Below are 22146 nucleotides of genomic sequence, written 5' to 3'. Positions count from 1 at the left end.
TTTCTCATCTGGCATTTCCCCTCACCTCCATCCTGGCAATTCTCTTCCCATCTCGGAGTCAAATCCCTCATTTCTTACCACATCTTACTCTCTACTGGCATAGTGGCTTCCTAAGGAAGAATACAAGGGAGGTACTTTTTTGACCATTAGTATACAAATATCCATATTCCATTTCTTGTGACTAACAGGCTCTATTTAGGTTGGAAATTATTTCCCCTCGAAAACAAAAGCTGCTGCTCTGTCGCTGGCTCCTGAAACCACCCCGACTCCTGATCTGTCCAAGTTTCCCTTCCAGGGAACTTGCGTTTGTCTGACAGAAAAGTGTTCTCTCCAGCCTTGTGAACGTTCCCAGAAGCCTTATCACAGCTCTCCTTCCATTTCTCTTCAATCTGGGGGCACACAGCCTTCAGCTGCCAAGCTACGTTCTTTCCTAACGTTTTTGCCTTCATTTTCTCTGTTCCCAAGCTCCTATTTAATGTCAGACCTCTCAGATAAATCCTTTAACTTGAGAACAAGACCAAAAACCCAAACTTTTCTCCACTAACTTTCATATCTTTGAGTTTCATTGTACTTCTCAGGACAGTTTCTCAATGTTGCCTTTGAACACTTGTTGACTTTTAAAAAGTTTCTGCTGCTGCCCTTCTCAGAACTGCCCCTCCCTCCCTCACCCCGGCATGTCCTTTGCCTCTCTCCCCAGCCGACCACAGTCATCTCCCTGGTTGCTCTCAGATTCAACACTTTACTACTTAAAACACACAGCCGATCACTCCACCTGCATCGAAATTCCACCACACGGTACATCAACAAGTTCTTGGAAGACACGGAAGACAGGCCAGCCCTGGCTCCTGTACCCCCTCCTGCCTTGCGGATCCCACTGAGGCACCATCCTTTGCACCCTCCTGTCAGTTTCCCCAATTACATGCCTTCGCCTGTGCTGCACTATTTGCAAACTCCTTCCCGCCTAATTCTTACTCCTAGCCATTCCATAAGCAGTTCAGGAATCACCTCTCCCAGTAGACTTTTCTTAACACATCACCCCACAACACAATGGGTGAGGGTCCTTCTCAGGCTCTCACAACGGCCTGCACCTGCCAACCTGCGTCTCCCACAGCTCTTTGGCTTTCTTTGTCTCTGCGATTTCACATACCTTCCCTAGGTCTTGCAGGCTTGGCATATAGCAGGGATTTAAGCACTAGGGATGTTTATGGTGAAGCACATTAAAAATGTATTAGAGGCATATTTAAACTCAGTTTTTATTAAAAAAAAAATGTTTTTTTGACTCAGTATTATTCTGTGGAATGCAAGAAAGAAAAAGCATGTCTTTTCTTTAAAGGCCACCATGCAAGATAATAAATAGATAAATGAACTAGTTTCACATTTGGGCTAAAAGACTTTGAGGTTCTAGAGATTCCGGGATTCCTAACAGTTACCTTTGGAGAAAGAGAAATGACTGAGATGCATACAAATTAATGGTCCTTCTCCCAGGACACCAAAAACCCGAACTTATTTCCATCATCCCAATTATATACAAATAATTAGTACCTCTCGGAATTTCCAAGCTGGAAAAAAAAAATGTCCACCATCTTCATCTAACAGCTGAGAAAACTGATGCCCAGAAAAGCACTGTGCCTGAGGTCAGAGAATGTTAATCAAAATGCCTGTCACGCATCAGAACACATGTAGGCGCAGCTCAGCGAATGCAGTCTAGTGAACATAGTTACGTCTACGTAAGAAAGAAGCATCTTCAGACACAAAGTCATCCTTCCTCCAGGCACAATCTTACCCTTTTCCATGTGGCCAGCAGTTGCTTATCAGACATCTGCTCTGGATAATCCGCAATTGCAAACACACATCCCAATAAGAAGGCTTCTTCTGGAACTAGAATAAAATTATGTAAGAAAAAGAAAATTAAACCTGATAAATGTGCTTGCACAAGTTAAAAAGTGGCACCTTACAATGTGAATCTGTTATGTTCACCAGTCTTTACCATGTATCTGCCAGTAATCAGAGTGCATGGGGAATACTGCTACAATTATACTAGTTAACTGTCTGCATCAAACAAACATTAAAAACTAAAAGCAAAATAAATTATGCCTGGCCATTAAATACCCAAATGTGTCCCTGGGGCAACCCAGATGTTCTATGGGACCCAATATTCACTTCAGCATACGATGTCCCAAAGTATAAAGGAAAGCATAATCATCCTGTGATAACTATATTCTTAGTCAGGTATGAGGCTCACATTCTCCATCTTGTAATAATTGTTTTGATATGAATCCTTACCCAACACTCAAACACTCTCAAAGCATTTATGCGGGTACAAGACTTTTAGGAGGAAAAAAAAATCTCCATTACTAACTCTCCACTGCTGGATCATGTCCAAAAAGCTGATGATGCTGAGGTGGTGGTGGCGGTGGTGGCTGCTGCTGCTGCTGCTGCTGTGAAGGCTGCTGAGATGGAACCTGATGCTGCAGTGCCTGTGACGTTTGACTCAAGTGTGGCATGGTCTGACTTTGCATCTGCTGCTGCTGCTGCTGCTGCTGCTGCATGCGCTGGAGCTGCTGCTGCTGAATCTGCTGCTGCTGCTGGAGCTGGGCGAGCTGCTGCTGCTGCAGCTGATGGAACTGCTGCTGCAGGGCATGCTGCTGCTGAAAGGACTGGAGCTGCTGCTGAGGGCGATGCAACTGCTGCGGAGGATGCAACTGTTGCTGTGGAAACTGTAGCTGTTGCTGCGAAAACTGATGCTGATGGGTTTGCTGCTGCTGCTGCTGCTGCTGCTGCTGCTGTGAAAATGGGTGTGGCGGCTGCTGGGGGTAAGGGTGCTGAGAAAGCTGCTGCTGCTGCTGCTGGAGCTGCATTATCTGCTGGGGCTGAAGGTGTAAAACCGGGTGCTGCGGCGGCTGCTGTAACATGTGTGTCTCCGGAGTCACTTTCACTTGGCTGAACAGCACTGCACTGGCATTTGTATGGCCCTGCTGGCTGTGATTCACCTGCTGTTCCAAATTTTTCGTAGGTGCTGAAAGAGTCTGTAAGATCTACAAAACAAAAGTTAGGTCAAACATGATCAACAGTTCCTGAAATGGACGAATGACAGTTTCTTAGTCAAGAGAATAATAGCATATCCTACAGATTTATTCATAATATTCAACCAAGCAGACACAGCAAATGATTGGAAACTTCAAAAACGATACTGCATTTGCTTTTATATTTATTTTGTAACACCAATATCACAAAGTAAATTCATACATAGAGACCATCAAAATATGAAACTACATCAGTAAAATGGAATAAGCTAACAAATTAAAGTGACAATGACACAGGGTTTGCCAGAGCAGGGCGTGTGAGTCCTGTGCGCACCTGGAGGCTGAGCCTAGGCGCTCCCTGGGCTGTGCTGCCACACTTCTCCACTGCCCATCGGCCTCCCGTCAGCTCTGCAGGCCTTCTCCTGGCCTAGGAATGCACTAGGGAATGACAGGTGGTGAAGGCATTTGGTCATCGGGCTCAGCCTCGCCTCAAACCTTCTTGCCACAGCTGCCACTTCCCATTTCCTCCTGTCCTATGGCCCAGAGTCTAGTAAAGAAAGGTTCTCAGTGAATCACCTTCCAGAGGAAAGCAGCCATGACCCAAGCTGTGACTCCCAGAGCCCTTCGCTCCACTGTCAACTTGCTCCGTGCACTGGCACACTACAGAAAAGGAGGCCAGCTCAGATACCACCAGCGCTGTTTAAATGGTGACATTCCCCCAACTAAGAACTCATCATCGGAGCTGGGAAATGATGCTTCCTCAAAAATGACTGAGTTCTTCATGTGGGACAAAAATATTTCAAGCTAGAAAAAAATAATTCAATAGTCAAGCCAGACTATTTCTCTTCTATTTCTTTCTGCTTCACAATGACAGGGAATAAGCTGACAGTTCTGCATATGCTGAGGAGTAGGAGAAGGATGGTGACCAGCCGATACCCACCAAGCAGAGCAAGTTACTTTTTTAATACGCTACAGGGTGCTGAATAAAACAAAAGAGACATGTTACACAATGAATTCTGTTCAACATGCTCAAGTAACAAAAATCTGAAACCAACTTCTTACGGCCATGGAAATCAGTAAAAATAAATTTTACTAAACTCAACCCATACAACTTTTAACCCTATTAAAAGCATTTAAATAAAATTCTAGGAATTCTATTTTAACACATATCAGAACTATACCAAAATCTCAAACATTCTAACATATATGTTTCACTTACACAGATGCCAAAATGCAAAGGCTATATGACCCACAAGGGTAACAGATTTTGGATTTAGTGATAAATAATTGAGTTTAGAACTGAAATAAGTCAAAATCAAGAGCTTCGGCACACCCATCTTTAAAAACTACCTTCTGTATGAGGTATCTCTATTAAGGAGATTCAAGACTTCAGAGACATCTGAGTGGAGCTCTAAGCAGAAAAATCTCTTTTAAACAAAATAATAAGATAACTGTTTCATCTCTGTATTTAAAAGTAGTTTAAAAAATCCAGAAAAGAAGAGGGGAAAATTCACCCCACCACATGCCACACGTGGAGCCCAGCAGCATCTGGTGCTGTGTGAACCTTCTAGGGAAGCGTGGGTGTGTAGGGCATCTGCCTGCCTAGTGGGCACCAGCCATGAACCCTACACGACAAACTGCTGCAGATAGTGGCTGCCTCCTGAGCAGGTGAACGGCAATGAGGGATGGGAGGTGGCTGGGAGTTGAACTTTTCACTGTCCTTTGGTATAATTTAAATTTTTAAATTTTGTACACGTATTACTTTTTCTCCCTCATATGTAAATAGCCCATGGAACTCTGAGGGACGGTAAGGAAATAAACACCCATCTGCACGTGGACGGGGCTGAACCAGTCATTTGCCACCTACTGCTCCCTGCCTCTCTGCACCTTCCAACCCCAGGTGGAAGGGAGCTCAGGAAGGAGCAAAGGACCTAGACAAATACAGCAGCAGACGTCAGGACAGGACAGAGGCCAGAGGCCCCGACTTTTCAGATTGGCCAAGAGGACTCAGCAGGGTCTGCCGCCTGCAGAAGGTGCTCCATCTGATGTCAGAGGGCTCAGGGAGGCCTGGGTAGTACAAGAGGCAAAGTACAGCTATTTCTACTACAGGCTTCAGTTAAGACAGGTCCTTGCCCACTGCTGACCCAGCCCATTAGGGGAGAAGAACAGATGGAGATTCAGGACGACACTGCCAGCTAGGAATGAAGACGGCCATTGGCCTGGAGGCTTCTCCACTTGATGTGGCGAGAGGTGTAGGCTGGAAAGGAGGCATCTGCAAGGCCAGCCATCGAGATGCTGCCCAAAACCCCTACCACATTCAGGTGACCACTTTGTCAACCATCTGACCTGCTTCTGGCTGAATACATGTAAGCCCTGGAGAACGCACGAAAAAGAATCTTAAATTGCTCAATTACAATAATTGTGCTATACTACAAACAATTCTGAATAAATGTCCAGTTTAAATTTTTCCATTCAACTGTCAAAATTCTCCTTTACATGACATTAATACTGAGTTACTGCATGCCACAATATAGAAAGCATCATGCTACACACCACATGGCTTCTAACCAGTATACATTTGCAATATAAAGAGGAGTTTGACGGTAAGTTACAGCCCACCTCCCAGAATCTGATGTTAACTACATCTGTCTCATATTTCTAAAGTTTCAAAAAGTCATTTTCTTCACGTCTAGCAGTAAAACGTCCTTATGTTCTCTTGCATTGCTCAAAGTCTCTCAGAAAAATCTCTGCAATTCTTCTCACTAGTGATCAGATCCATTCACTCACTAGAAATGGATGGAGGTGTCTCAGTTTTCCACCACTAGAGCACACAGCTGAGTATACCGAATCTGTCTCCAATGCAGAGATGTGCCCAAACTCCCTACTGCAGTCAATTACTTCCATTTCAAAGTAAATTATTTTGTCTCTATATCCAAATACAAACGTAAGGTACTTTGTATTTAAACCAACATCCATTTTATTGGAAAAACGAAGTAAAGCCAGGTGCAGTGGCTCACACCTGTAATCCCAGCACTTTGGGAGACCGAGGCAGATGATCACCTGAGGTCAGGAGTTCGAGACCAGCCTGGCCAACATGTCAAAACCCCATCTCCAATAAAAATAAACACAAATTAGCTGGGTGTGGTGATGGGCACCTGAATCACAGCTACTCAGAAGGCTGCGGCAGGGAAACACCTAAGCCCAGGAGGTGGAGGTTGCAGCGAGCAGAGACTGTGCCACTGCACTCCAGCCTGGGTGACAGAGTGAGACTCTTTGGTCAAAAAAACAACCAAAACATATAAAACAGAAATAAGTAGTAACTAACCAGGAGTAACTGATCAACACTTTTTGACGCCACGAATAAATGAAGAGCAAAGAACATTTCCTGTTTCAAATGGGTGACTTCTGCCCATAATTTCTCATCTAAAGAAAGGAAGTAATATTTCTCGAGGTGCCAGAGGCTTCATCCATGGTTTCGCACACCAGCCCTATGAGAGATTTTTTATGGTCCATGTCCTGCATATCCCACTGCTGACAGGACAGGTCTACGGCGGGATCCCAGTCTTCCTGCCTGGACTGGTCACTTTCTCAATTCCTCCAACTCAGCATTATCATCACTCTTCACATGTGTTAGGTCAAAATTGCTAGAATCCTCTTTGCCTCCAGCCTATCATTCTTTATGGCCTTTACTTTCTACTTGTCATGACGCCCTCTGGCTTTCCAGGAACACTGTGGGACTGTCACTTTGCTGCTCTGTGGCTGACACTGTACCCTGTGGCTTTATCCCACCCACCTTCCTGGACACGAATGCATGGGGACCAGGGCTGGCACCCTCAGCACTGGGCGATGCTGGAGCTGCTCCTTCTGTGCATCCAGCTCCTCCCTAAACTCAGCTGACCTCCACATTCACATGGGCACCCATCTGGACAAGCCCTGGCCTTCAGCTCTTGGAGCTCCTCACCTTGGCGGCTTTCTCCCCACTTCCTCAGCCACACGTTCCCAACTACCCAAGACCCATGGCCAGTCGCAGGCTTGTTGACCTCCAGGACCCAACAAGGCAGCATGGAGCTGTGGGCATGGAAGCACATCCGGGAGCTCCTCTCTAATGGGCAGCTGCTGCTCAGCTGCAAGGTACTGTAGCTACCCAGGACTTGAGGAAGGCCAGCTCGGCATTTTATCAGGTCATTCACCTCTTAAACCAGAAATCCAATGTGTACAAAGAATCGTGTGATTTGGGCAAATAAATTTAAAAAAATTATTTGGGCCAAACTAAAATGTGTCTGGGTAGAATGTGGCCTGTCAGTTACTGGATTATGTCTTTCATCACCTAAAACTATTGTGACTCCAAAATGGCAATTCAAATATACCAAGCTCCCACCAAACTCCGTCCTGCCAGGCTGCCAGTGACTCTGACCATTGGGACTGTCCTGTCTTCACTGCACTTCAATCCCCCTTGCCTTCTCTCTAGGCTAGATTCCATTTTATTCCCTCTTGTTAATATCCTAAGCTATGGTCACCAACCTAAACTGAGTCTTAACCATGTCCAGCAAGACTATCTTCCCTTTTCTAGGAATCAACTACTTGAAAATCTAACCTCCTCAAACCCAATGACCTTCTCTCTCTTCTCACCTTAACTGTCTAACCCCCCGCCATCTTAACTGTCTGCTGTCTACCATGTAAAGGGCATGTTTGCCTCTCTCTTACTCTGGATGCCAGCAAACCGCTGCAATCATCCCAAGAACTGTGTACTACTAACACCCGTTGTTTAGGTGGAAGGGAGATGAGACAAAGATTTTACCACAGCAACTCTAAACGCTTTTGACACCACTGCTATTATCATGCCCAGTAAAATGCTGATTTTCAACATCACCTTCTACCCAGGCCATACTGAATGTCCCCACTTGAGAAATACCAAGCCTTTCCACTGAAAGTGGATGTGGAGCATACTGGATCCCGCTCCAGGCTGTCCCTATGTGCTACAGAGCCATTTTTCTGGGACATTTGAGCTGTTATTCAGAAAACAAAAATATGAAGTGAAAGTGTCCAGAACAAGGTGAAACGGCAGACCGGGCGTCATCATCAGATGGAATAGCCCATCTGGCTCTCAATGGTGGGGCTCCTCAGAGCCTGGCCCCAGACCCTCCTCTTGCTCTGCCCCACCTACTACACATCCTCACATCTGCCTCCACAGCATCAGTCAGTTTCCTCTGGTTCCACCACTTAGCAGACAGCTCCCCTGCATGTATCAGATACCTCCAACCCAACACATCTGAAAAGAAACTTACATTCTTAAAACCTGCCACTTTCCCAGTGTCCTTTATCTCTGAAATGGCATCATCTTCTTTCACATTCTCAAGCCAGAAAGCTGGACTCTCCCCTTCATTTTTTTCTCTCTCAAACATCACCTCTATATCCCCTTAAGGGGCCTCTCTGCTTCACTCTTATCCCTCTACGATGCATTGTTTACACAATACCTATCAGAGTGTATCTCACCCCAACTCAAAGTCCATTTAGTGTCCACTCCTCACAATGGCCCTATATGGCAAGGCCCCTTTGAAATTCTTCCTAGAACACATTCACCTACAAAGTTCAAATTTCATTAACTTTCTTTTCTTAGAACTCAGCAAATTCATGCCCATGTTTGAGTCTTCCTTTTGCCTGGGAACCGTGCCCTCAGTTCTTCCCATGGCTTCTCCTTGTCATTCACCTCCTGCCCAAGGTCCTTCTGACCATCTCATCTAAAACCACCTCCTTCCCTTCACCTGCTGTTACGGGACTCTGATTATTTTCTCCAAAACACCTTTCACCATCAACAGTCCTTTTGTTCATATTTCTTCAATTACTGTATGTCTTCTCTACCTAAATTGGTCCTTACTCACCATTTTATCTCCAGTGCCCAGAAAAATGCAAACAGTGGCCAATGTACCACCTCAACTACCTTCTTTCTGTCTTAAATAGAAAAATATCTATTTAAAACTTTTAAGGCCATGTGCAGTGGCTCACACCTGTAATCCCAGCACTCTGGAAGGCTGAAGCATAAAAAAAAAAAACTTTTAAGATCCACTCTGTATCAATAAGCTCCATACTATAAACTGCAACCTGACATCAAGGCTTCTTCAACAAATCATGAATTTGTGCTATCTGTGTATTACTACCGTGAAGTTCATAATAAACCACTCAGGTACAGCTGCAAACTTCACTAATCTCTTTGCTGCCATTGCTGATTTTAAACTAAGTAAAAGTGAAAACCCTTCAAGGGACAGAACTCCATCACAGACATCCTGGTTCTACTCAGCTGTGTTCAATCTTCCACTTAAATGCGAGCGATTGCCCTCTTTCAGTAGCCCTTATGACTCTGAAATATATATATACACACATATACATACACGACAGTAAAATAGGTTCTCACACAAATACTGCTTTTAAGTTATTTGGTCTGAAAAAACACAACCAACAAACTACACTGAAACAGACTGTGAAACCCAATTCTAAAATCCAATATTGCAATTTTTCTTTTGAAAGAGTGACTTACATGTGCTACATTTGATGGCCGGTTCATCTGCTGAATGTCAGCATTATTAGTAATATTCCTCAACGTCCGTACAGCTGGGCTCCAGGTAGCTATCATTTCTGATCTTTCAGAACTTTGCAGATTTTGTCCAGAAGCCATTAAATTGGCCCGGACCTCAGGGGGCAAAATGTTACCTGGAACGGGTGGGACATTGGCACACAAGTTAATCAACCCAGGCTCCTTTCCCTGAGGCAGCCTGCGTTTTGCTGAAGCTAATTGTGGGACTTCAGCTGGGGTCCAGTTTAAGTTTCTCTCTTGCTTTTCCGGGGATGAATCTGAAGAGTCATCAAACATCAGTTCCCCTTTAGATTTGACGGTGTTGGACTTGGGTGAAAACTGCTGGTCCCCTGAAGGAGACCCTTCTTGAGAGCTGGCAGGGCTTGACTTCTCATCTGTACTACCCTCGTTCTGAGAATCTTGTTCCTCATTTTCTACTTCCTCCTCCTCTTCCTCTTCCTCTTCCTCCTCTTCATATATAATCAGACGAGGATGATAAGATGCTTCGTCCTTTTTGGTTTTCTCTGATACGCAATCCAGAACCCAGTCAGGAGTCACGATTTTAATACTTGCTCGCTTTGAAGCACATTCGTATTTCTCCTGTGAGGAAAGCAGAAACACACACAAAACAAAGCTGTACATTTCATCACATTTCCTAGAATTATGCGTTTTAGAAAAAAACTCGGGAGAGAAATGCAGTGGAAATGTTGAGCAACTACTACTGCCATTTTAAACATAAGGAAAGTTTGATCTTTTAGACGGTGGACATGAAGCAAAAGTTCAAGCGAACCATACATACAGCAGTGATCGTAGTAAGGTCTCACGCCTGTAGTAGGAGTCTTAAAAGACTTGGGTTAAAATTAACTTTCTAAAATGATATTTTAAGTACAAAAGAAGACCTTGTAATCCTGCGGAAAATTATGAAATGAATAACTGCTATCTAAGTTTTTATGGATGGATAATATTTAGAAATCTAATTTTCCATGACGGTTAAGTAAAGTAAACGCGTGGCAGAGTGCCGCCAATGTACCACGTGCACTGGTGGAGCGTGGCTGACTTGCACACAACAGCTCTATTCATGATCCGGTATTTATGGGGCTCATGCTATAGGCCAAGTAGCACTAAGGGATGGAGACACAAAGAATGCCATAAGTCTCTGACCTACCAAGCCTCACAATTTGGTTCTAAAGAGAAATTAAATACGAAATGCAAACACAGTGTAAAACCAGTGCTGAATCATGTGGTGACGGACTGGCAGGGGATCTCGACAACGTAAGCTGGAGGACACCCCGAAAGCCCCGTTGAAAGGTGAGCTTTGGCGGGGCAGGAATGATGACAATTTGCGCGAGAAAGCAGAAAATACAGCCCAGAGGAAAATATACATGCCTGGAGTAGGATGTATGCATGGCAAGCTTTACCCCTCTGGTAAAGGACACAGAATATGCAGGGCCCAGGAGAAGGAATAACAAAGAAAGAGAAAAATATGTAAAAACTGCTAACTAAGAGTAATACAACAATAAAGCAACTTTAACATAATGAATTTGTAAATGTGGCTTTGTTTCAAAAGCCTACACATAACAGCAATTCTCCAGCAAACACAGAATCAGGGCCCTAAACTCCACATCCTGCTGCAGAGCCCCAAGGCAGCACTTGCAATTTATGGGTGGAATAAGAGTCATATGGGATAGGGAAGCATTGTTCACCCAGGAGACGCAGATCCTTGCAAAGAGTGAGCTGTGCACACTGCTCAGTGACTTAACCTGTTTTTGTGAGGCTGTTCTTTCTGAAACCTTTTTAAAATACAAGAAAAACCTAGTCAAGGGAGATACCCATGAATAAGAAGCTAAGCAAAGGAAAATGGATGTAATCATAATCACACTGACTAGAGAGGACCACGATGAACATTTTTAGGGTATAGCTTAAACTATGTTTGTCATAAATATATACGCACATATATTAAAAGGGCAAAGGGAAAAAACATAGTCACAGTGAACAAATACTTTACGATGTTCCTTTTTCACTTACTATATTGGGACCAGCCTCCTCCTATGACAATATGTACACTTTCATATTCGTCTTTAACTTTTTAATGTACGTTTTCAAACACAGACCAAATTAGAGACTAGTGTAATAATAAAAATAATAATACTACTAGTGTAGTTCCCTTGTACTTGTTACCCAGTTTCGGTAACTGGCAACCTTTTACAAACCTTGCTTCTCCTTGACTTCGCTCATGAATCTCAAATTGATAAAGACTTTCTAAACCACCATAATCATCATAGCAGCAAAATGAACTATGATTCGCCTCACCATCAGGCCCTCTTCATATCTCCCCAGAAGTCTCAAAGGCTCCCCCAGTGTTAGCCTCATAGTTATTTCCAGTGTTTCACTACTAGGAAAAACTGGAGTTACATTTCATGACAAATTCCTAGGTTTTGATGTTGAGGTTTGAAAAGTAATACAGATTTAAGGCTTCATAGATATAATTACACCCCCCTCCCAAAACAGGCTATACTAATTACACTTCCAACAGCTATGTAAGATGTAAATCAATTTACCTATACCTTTCATAATAATATGTTTAATTTCCTTATCCTAAAACATGTTGTTCTTAAACATTTAAAAGCATAAAATTTTATAAATATTTCCCCAGATGATAAATTTCTACTAGAGATTTTCAATTTCTGAACTACCCATCCCAGAAGGTCCTCAGAGTTATTTTAGGAAAATATAAAGTCCAGGTACACAGCAAAATACTTATGAACTAATTATTGAATATAAAAATATCTGCTTATTATATGTAATATGGTTTACATATTACTTTTCCCAGGTAAAAAGATATTTGCTGAAATAATAAAATATGAAGAAACTTATTTTTATTCTGTTTTAACAAATACCAACACACACACACACACACACACACACACACACGAAAACTATTACCATGAAGAGGAGTCACTGAAAATTTTAGATATATAAAAGGCTGGGATACAGTAGGCTCTTGAGCTCCTAGTTTGGACAGAATGCTGGCATTTCACTTTTCAGAAGTAACTTGACTATCTCCTATGGAAATCTAAGTAAAACATTTAGGTAGCCTTACTATATTTCACTCAAGTTTTCTCTCACTTTTCACAAGACAGGCAGTTTTTATAACTGAAAGACAGTAACTGTTTCAACAAAGATGATTTCAGAGCAAAGCAATGTTTAGATGCCTTTGCCTGAGCCAATTTATCAGCTACATTATTCTAAGCTTTGTATCCTCAAAACCTCTAACTCACTAAGCGCCAAGGACCTTGAGAGTCAACCATGTCCCCTCTCCCCAGCAACTAATAACCATACCCTGTTTCTGTTGGCTTTAAGTTATAAATTCTTTCATTCTTCTCGGTTTGAAACTTTTAAACTTCAGTAGTGTGAAAGGTAGTTTTATTATGCCATGTGCACAAGCTTTGGCTATGTGCTCATTAAAAAAACAAAAACAAACATTTCCTTTAAAAAGAAGTGTTATTTTTGTGTATAGTCAGCTGGTCTCTAACACTCATATAATTTATAAATTAGAAGAAACTATTTAAATTCACCACTATTAGGTTTACAAATTTATGTCTGAATAGATTACAAAATACAATAATTTAAGGGAATGATGAAAATTCAGTCTTTTTAAAGGGATTTAATTTTTCAAATATTGTTTTTATTTACTTACATAAGCCACAGATGTAATCAAGGAACCAAGAATATAATAGCTAACTATAATTTACATCAGCTTAAAACCACTTTGGCTTTATAAATAGACTATGCCAGAATATACAGTTTCTTCAGTTCATTTTATAGACTAGTGCTTCTCAGGCTTCGAGGGTGAGGAAGAACCAAGGTAGAGGCGAGGTGAAGCGGGGAACACCAGGCAGAGAAGGGTGCATGGCCAACCATGAACCAACAGGAATGAAACACTGTTTCTTAAAGACAACAGGCAGACATGAGGACAAAGTCCCATCTGTCTCTTTTTGGTCCTGTGATCTTACCTGAAAGCAACTCAGTGACACTAAAGAATTGTTACTACTCCCTCAAGTTTTGGAAATGTATGACAGCCTTACTTTATCTGTTACAAAAGCTAGTGGGGAGGAAATGGTTGAGGGAATGCTAAGTCCTACAGTGATCAAGACAATGCTGCAGAGTTGAGAAATTCTCCTGCGAACATTCTGGTTATGTACCACCACTCATATTAAAAAATAGCTGGAGGTATATACATTAATCTTCCAGAAAAACAGCTACCGAAAATAAATAAATAAAAGGAATTATTTCTTATTCAAAAATTTACTACAAGTTGCTCAGTTTTTTTAAATTGAATTTTATTAGAATATTACTAAGGGCAATGATCACTTATTACAACAGATATACAACATTAGTCTTTTTCTGCAGCTGCCATATTCATGATTGTAATATTTTTTTTATATGCTCATACATGTAAGTTATACATATAAATTTTATTTTTATTTTTTTGAAACAGGATCTCACTCTGCTGCCCGGGCTGGAGTGCAGTGGCACAATCATGGCTCACTGCAGCCTCAGCCTCCCAGGCTCAAGCAATCCTTCCATCTCAGCCTCCTAAGTAGCTAGGACCACAGGCATGAGCTACCATGTCCAGTTAATTTTTCATTTTTTGTAAAGCTGGGTTCTCACTTTGTCTCCCAGGCTAGTCTCAAACTTCTGGGATCAAGAGATCCTTCCACCTTGGCCTCCCAAAGTGCTGGGATTTACAGGTATGAGCCACCACTTCTGGTCCATGTAATGTCTTACTATTTCATTGTCTTCTCAGGTAGCTATGCTTGAGCATTAAAAAAATCCTGTATGCTTCTCATTATTAATTGCTTTCTTTCTCTTTTTTACATGTGGGCATTATGGCTTCTTAAAAATTATCTAAGGCTGGGCGTGGTGCTCACGCCTGTAATCCCAGCACTTTGGGAGGCCGAGGTGGGCACATCACTTGAGGTCAGGAGTTCAGAACCAGCCTGGCCAACATTTGCTCTCTACTAAAAATACAAAAATTAGCTGGGCATGGTGGCAGGTGCCTGTAATCCCAGCTACTTGGGAGGCTGAGGCAGGACAATTGCATGAACCGGGAAGGTAGAGGTTGCAGTGAGCTGAGATCATACCAGTGCACTCCAGCCTGGGCGACAGAGTATGACTCTGTCTCAAGAAATAAAAAAATTATCTAGGAACAGTAATGTGTGTAAGAAAGGGGTTAGTGAAAGGAGTGGTGCGTATCTGTGTTTCAGTTTCCTTAAGGGGACAGCAGGACTTCCTTCACGGTATGCCACGAGCAGCACTGGACTGGCACTTAGTAAGTGCTCACTAATGGGTGCCTATTAGTGTTGTTATTTTTATTACCGACAAATACAAAATCTGCTTTTAACAAATATTTACCAGTGCAGAAGAAACAAAGTAAGCATTACAATAGTAGTTCATTTTCCCCTACGTTGAATTAGTTCATTTAAAACTGGGAAATTAAAATTGGAAAAGCAAAAAGACTTATCTTTCTTTTCAAGTCCATAAATAAAATCAAGAATGAAAAACAAATACATTACTTAAGACAATATTATAATTCCACTATTGACTTAGATAATCTCTTTATACATGTGTAATACATGTATACATAATATCTTGTTTAATATCAACTTTTAAAATACATGGAGTATTTGCTTCATCTAAAAATAATTATAGTAGCATATTTGCTGTCTTACTCACAAGCATGTTTTAGCCAAATAATATGATTTCTTTTAAGTGCCTCTTTGTTGGGATAAATAAGGCTTAATTAAAGCATTTATATATAGATGTTGCAATTTAGATACAGTTTTCCTTCCAAATAAAAATTTAGAAAGATTCCACTATAAACTTAAAAAATTAGTCTAAAGTCAAGACATACTTTAAAATATATACTATATCCTAAAGCCCAAAGAGTTACTAAGGACTTATCACCAAAATGTTTTGGAAGGGGAAAAAAACCGAAATTAAGGCAGTAGAATTAAAAAGTCAAAAACAATTCAAAACAGCTTTGACAAACACATTCTGTTCACATACTGCCTCTTAAATTATAATTCTGGCTCAGTTAAAAAGTTAAAGACTTCATTTCCCCTTCAAATTAACTATATGAAAACCAAATTTTTGCTATAAATCAACATTAATGTAAAAAGAACCCATTATTTGAACCAAAGCATACTGTTTATCACTTAAATTGTTATGCAAAATAGGTTTTTTACTTAAATTTTAAGAGTCATATCACATATTTTCATAGAAAGAGTTTCTGCTTGAATAGTATGCGTACTAAGTTACCACTGAACTCACCAGCTCAAAATCTCCACTGCTGTTGGGAAAGCAGCATAACGAACAGCACACCTTTATCAATCACCTCCGATTAGTTTCAAAGACTGTAAAAAATGGAATGCTCTTGGCAGGGTAAGGCTTGTACCAGCCCTTTACTCTATGTCTTACTCCAGTGCCTTTGCCAGATACTGCACACTTTTTTCTTCTAGATTTGTGATTGGATACTTTCAGATTAGATAAAAAGATGAAAATATTAACTCAGACTGAAAGCAATTTAAAAAATTAAGTCAATGACTGATACATGGAAAAAATTAAGTCGTCAAAAGACTTTTCTACTATAAATATGCTAAACTTGATTCTCAAATGTATAAACAACTGTTCATGAAAGAGAAAATGTTCTATTACTTTTTTATACAAACCTATAGCACAGTGGTTCTGAACCTTGAGTATGCATCAGAATCACCCACCAGAAGACCTGATGACACAGACTGTCGGGCTCAAGTGGCGAGGTCTGGGAAGGGGCTGGGCAGGCTGCATTTCTTTTTGTTTTCTGAGACAGAGTCTCGCTCAGTTGCCTCGGCTGGAGTGCAGTGGTGTGATCTCAGCTCACTGCAATCTCCGCTCCCTGGTTCAAGTGATTCTCCTGCCTCAGTTTCCCGAGTAGCTGGGTTAACAGGCACCCACCACCATGTCTGGCTAATTTTTGTACTTTTAGTAGAGACTGGGTTTCGCCATGTTGGCCTGGCTGGTCTCGAACTCCTGACCTCAACTGATCCACCTGCCTCGGCCTCCCAAAGTGCTGGGATTCCAGGTGTGAGCCACGGTGCCCGGCCAACAGGATGTATTTCTAACAAGTTCCCAAGGAGGCAGATGCTGCTGATCCAGGAACCCCACTTGGGGAAACACAATCCATATGACCACACCATTGATCAGGGATGAGGGCTCTATGCTTATCAAGACAAAAGTCATTTTCATATATTCCAGATGATGAAGAAGGAAACAGATCAAAACCTTCACCAAACGCATGGTACGAGGTTTTTAAAAAAAAAAGGTGAAGGGAACTAAAAATACACTTTTTTAACAAATAAAAATGAACCAAAGTTTTACTGGATTGGAAAGGAAATTCTACAGATTAATAAAATTTTCCCATTTTCCCCATCAAATAAAGCCAGATTTCATAGTATTTAGAAACGCTATACTTGGCTTATAATTTACAATCATCTCACTTCTTTTGTATCATGAAGCCGGATATAAATAATATAAACCAGTATAATGTTTTTGTAAATGAAATATAGTAATTTAAAAGAAGCTCAAGAACTTACCCCCTTCGGCTCTGGAACAATCAAATGCGTGCACTTCTTATTGAGGGTTAGCTGGCAGCTCCCCCCATAGAACGTGACCAAAGCCCACAGGGCACTTCTGTCTTCAGATGACACCTGATACAAGGGTAGAAAGAAGGCTTTTACCATAAATCTCAACCTGTGCATGACTATATTTTCATTTTAGCAATATCCTGCAACAATTCTGTTTCTCCCTTAATAAAATTAACCTAAGAATATTTGTGGAAAAAACAGAGACGCTCTTAGCTATCTGCTTATTATAATAAAAACTTCTATCACAATAGTTTTACAGATATAAATTACTTATTTTGCCTTGTCACCAAATGAATTTAAAAATATTTATATCCACATTCCAAAAAGCGGAATGGAGGATTATTTCAGTCTATAACAAAAATAGACGGGAAACAAGCAGGAAGAAGTAGTATGCCATTCCAGCTTTCATTGTGTCACTTCTGAAAATGTTTAAATACAACAGCAATACCAAAATCGTATTCAGAAATGTCTTTATGCTAATGGGTAACAAATACCAATTATGAAATGGATAAAATAAAAACAAAGATAAAAATACAGTGGCTTATAAGTTCAGGGGAAAATGTAAACATTACTTAACACAGGAAAGAAAGAGGGCAAGCATAAAAGGAAAAGTTCTTATGCTTGAGCAGTGATGAAGTAAGACCCCAGATACAATGGCTTATGTGGTCAAACAGGCTTTCACTGTGACAATAGAAACAGCTACCATTTATTGCCTGCCTACTATGTGCCAGGAACTGTGCCAAGTGCTTTATCTATGCATCTAACCCTTATAACCACCATGTGAAACAGGAATCATTAGCCCCATTTAAAGATAAGGAAACACTAAATCACACCTAGTAATTGGAAAAGCTGGCTTTTAAAACCCAGGTCTGTCTATACCCAGGTCTAACTCCAAACTGGATCTTTGCATTGTTCTCTAGTGCTTCTCTAAGGGCAGTTACTGATGGGAAAGTCAAAAATAACTTCTTAAAAAATGAAATTTTAGAGTCTGAAAAGCAAAAGAACATTTAAGAAAAATAAAGATATGAGCATTATTTTCTAAGATAATCATTTAACCAAGTAAATGTTTTCTGGATAAATTTATTGTAAGTTGAGGATTATAGTTGTTGAAGAATCCTGAACTTTGTCTCAAGTTAATCTGTCAACAGTATTGCCAATAGCATGTTAATCTCTTTTTAACTGCTGGTACGCAGCTTGACAATAATTGAGCATTCTTCATCTACTCTCATCCATTCTACAAACATTTCTAGAAATTATTTTGTATTACACACTACTCTATGAATATTAACAAGAACATGTTAGCTTTCTAAAATCACCTTGCAAATCATTATTTTATATCTTGTTAATTTAGTAAGTCAATGTCACATTTCAGAAGACCAGACCAGGTTATTTTTATTAGAGGCTTTCACAAAAACACTTATATCCTGCAGCTTTTGGAGAGCTGAGATTTAATTATATGATAATACAGATTAATCCAATGAGTCATTATATAATCTTTATTAAAAGTGAAATTAAAAACATAACCTAGAGACGCCTTGATTACCAAGATTTGTCTATGTGTTCAGCTAAATATTCTTTTTATTTCACTGACTGAAGGAGATCTAGTCCTATACCCTATGTGGCCTGTATCACAGGCATAGACCTCAACAGGGTGCAGTAGATTGCTGTGGAAAGAACATCACATAGAGAGGAACGGAGGAGACTGGAATTAATACAATGCCTCCAACAACTAGCTCATGTCAACTTGGAAAACGTCCATAACCCAGTTCTTCACTGATGTACGTTTGGATTAAATGACTCTGAACATCCATACTAGCTCATTTAATGAATCTCCATCAGCACCATTAATAATTAAGAATGCTCTTTCCACACCAAAATATTAACAATAGTTACTTAGTGGTGACAGGATTATGGGGACATTTTTATTTTCATTTTTATACTTTTCTGTATTTTCCAAATTTTCAAAAGCATTAATTTTATAATTGGGGAAAGTGCTTTTCTTTTTTAAAATCCATCTTTCCAAAATACCAATCTTATCATGTTGGCCAATAAACCTTTGATGTCTCCTCTGTGCTATAAGGCTAAACCCCAAAGACTCCCCTGTGGTGTCCGGGCCCTTCCTGTCTGGCTGGCTCCTAACCACCTCCTCCTGCCCATTGGCACTGCCCCCACATGCACCTGCAGTCCTCACCATGTTCTGCTTTCCCTGTGCCCCGGCTGTGCCCGTCCTCAGTCCTTCTCCTCTAAGACTCGGCTCAGGTAGCATTACCACTGTACTCCCACAGCAAGCTGGACAGAAAGATAAATACTTCTTACACTCTACAACTATCTGCTTGCTTGTCTGTCCTCCCAACTATACTCCAAAGCAACCAGGAGCAGAGGACTAGAATTTCAAGTCTATGCCCCCGGGAATAAAAGCTTTCCTTTAAACCAATCAGGAACACTCCCTTCTCCTTCAGGCCTCACCATCCCCAATAAAACACTCCTTGATTCTAGCTTCCAGGATTTTCTCCTTGTCCAGTCTTAATTATGAACTCTAACACTTCTTATTAAAGAGTCTTACATGATGTCCTAAACTTCTCTGAGATTTGTCATAGTACCTAGCACAGTGCAAGGCACATGGGTAGGCAGTCAAGAAATACTGTTGATTGAGATACAGAATGGAAAGGACTTTTTAGTCTTCTAGATTTAAATCATGACCTGGCCAGGCTCTCCATTACATTCTTGACCTATTCCCCAAAACCTACCCAGCACATTACAACAGAGGCCTCAGCCTGCATCAATACCGGGTCAGAAGAAGGCAGATGATCTCTGTGCTTCCCAACTTCTGCTGGACAAGCTCCCTTCCCTACCTCTCCCTGGGAGAGCTCTGGAAGACTCCAACAAAGAGCTCCAGCTTGTATCAACACCCTGACGGGGAAAAGACAGAAGGTCACTGAGAACCACCAAGCAAACAGTCCTTTTGTAAAGCTGGGGTCCTGCCTGGCGTGTGCACGTGAACCTGTGTGCGCATGGCTGTCCCAGTGTGCAGAAAAGGTGCAGACCCCTCTGACAGTCTCCAATCGGTTCAGAATAAGCACCGTGAGCACTCCCTGTTTCTGTACCTGGTGCCCACTTTCTTTTTTGCGTATGTTGCAGCATAATGTATTTGCCCAAGGTCTGTCCCCTCCTAGACTGTATGTTTCCTGAGAGAGAAATTACATCTGAATTAATATGTACCCCTTTGCACTGCTCCTGTCACAAAGGAAGTGCCCATCAAGGATTCGTTGGACCAAAGTCCCTTAGCTGCACACTGTACATGTTTGTTAACATATCTTAAAACCAAAATAACATTTTTTTTTAGCAACCACAAAATATTCGTGCTCCCAATGCACTTTTCTTAAACTATTTCCAGGGTTTCTTCATAGAAGTGACTATTAAAGTCTTCCCCACCCCTATTTGCACAATCTTTCTCAACTTAAAGAAATGCATTTATTTTACCCCATGACACACTAGGGATGTCAGCTCATCATGCTAACTGACGAACTGCGGTAAGTATAGTAAGCCCATAAAGACCATACTAATTCTGGATGGTGGATTTTCTTATCCACTGAATTGCTAAAAGGATATAAAACACTACCAAAGATCTTGCTAACAAATTACCTTTTGTCCACCATTGACCCACCCATTCCCCTTGATAAGTTTAGCACCAAGGTAAAATTGGACCTTTCATCTGACAGTGGGTGAGCAGTGCCTCTGCCCAGTTTGTCACCAGCAGGGCCCCTTCCCAGACCACACAATCAAATGACACTATTCCACTGCTAAGAATCGAGCTATTCGTGTTCTCTGACCAGTCTGCTCACCCAGTTGTTTCCTTATGGATATCCACCTTCCTATTCCCACAGTGCCTGCACCGGTGACTTCATCATCTACTTAGACCCTCAGCCTGCGACTGAGCCAGCTTATATTCTGTATCACTTTCTATCATCCTTTTTCTCCTCTTACTGGGTCACAGAATAGGACTGAGGATACACACAAACCTATGGACAACTACCTCCTACCAATTTATGTTCTAAATCTTTCCCCAGGTGGTTATTTTCCAGCAATAAAAATAAAGCTGATTAAGTCTGATTTTATCTTGGCTTCTAAAAATAGTATCCTGCTCCTTCAGTATCATCTCTGTTTTTAAGCTCCTTCTTTGATTCCTCCCCAAATCTCTCTAACAATGCATGCTATCCGAGGCTCGATTCCCAGTTATCTGCTCCTCTCTCTATTATGCTCTGCAGGAAGTTCCTTCATGCCACAGGATCTCCAAGTTCCTACACTCCCATACCTGACCAGCAGCCCAAAGTGTGTTTCACACCAACGTCATCATCTCTCCTCGCCAGTCAGCTCCTCTCTATTTCCCAGCTCCATCAGTGACGCCGCCACTTTACTGGTGCCCCCCGCCTGGAACAATGACATAATCTTTGGCTCCTGATCCCCATGTGCAGGCATCCGCCATGGGATCTGGCACAGGGTACACGGTAAGCATCGGCTTCTCATTCTTTTCACCACAGCATCCCACGCCCCCGGTACCCGCTGAGTCCCATCTGTTGCTGACTCCCATGTTGTACTTGCTACCGCAAATCCAATCTCCATTTGTTCAAACTCCAGCCCCTGTCCTGCCCTGCAAGTCATACCCAGAGCTCCTAAACCAGTTTACCTGCAATGATCACAAGTGATTCTAATTTTGTTTGCTTTTGTTTCCCAAGTTTTCTGAGGTAAATATTTGTAATCCAAAATTAAATGAGAAAAAAAGAGTGATGAAACATCCTGCTACCCACTTCAAACTCATATACCTTGGTTTCCATCATCTCTACCCATCTACCTGCCTGACCACTTCTTCTAC

The 22146-nt window shown here is 41.4% G+C and overlaps 1 protein-coding gene across 9 annotated transcripts in view; it reads right to left on the bottom strand.

Annotated features, from left to right (window-relative positions):
* PAXIP1 (PAX interacting protein 1) overlaps positions 1–22146 on the bottom strand; it is a 59641-nt gene that overhangs the window by 21642 nt on the left and 15853 nt on the right. For 3 of the 9 annotated variants that reach the window (XM_054237520.2, XM_054237523.2, XM_054237519.2), the window contains 4 exons: positions 17226–17339; positions 9556–10191; positions 2360–3035; positions 1784–1878 (listed from right to left, as the gene is read on the bottom strand). In XM_054237520.2, coding sequence (XP_054093495.2) covers positions 1784–1878; positions 2360–3035; positions 9556–10191; positions 17226–17339 — 1521 coding nt within the window. Of the gene's footprint in view, positions 1–1783; positions 1879–2359; positions 3036–9555; positions 10192–17225; positions 17340–19467; positions 19657–20023; positions 20187–21588; positions 21700–22146 lie in introns of those variants that run through there. The other 6 variants (XM_078343376.1, XM_078343377.1, XM_054237526.2 and 3 more) reach the window with 5 other exon arrangements.

This window comes from Callithrix jacchus, chromosome 11 (genome assembly GCF_049354715.1).
Source record: "Callithrix jacchus isolate 240 chromosome 11, calJac240_pri, whole genome shotgun sequence".
Taxonomy (NCBI): Eukaryota; Metazoa; Chordata; class Mammalia; order Primates; family Cebidae; genus Callithrix; species Callithrix jacchus.
Note: the sequence above shows the minus strand (reverse complement) of the source record. Positions and strands in the feature narration are given on the sequence as shown.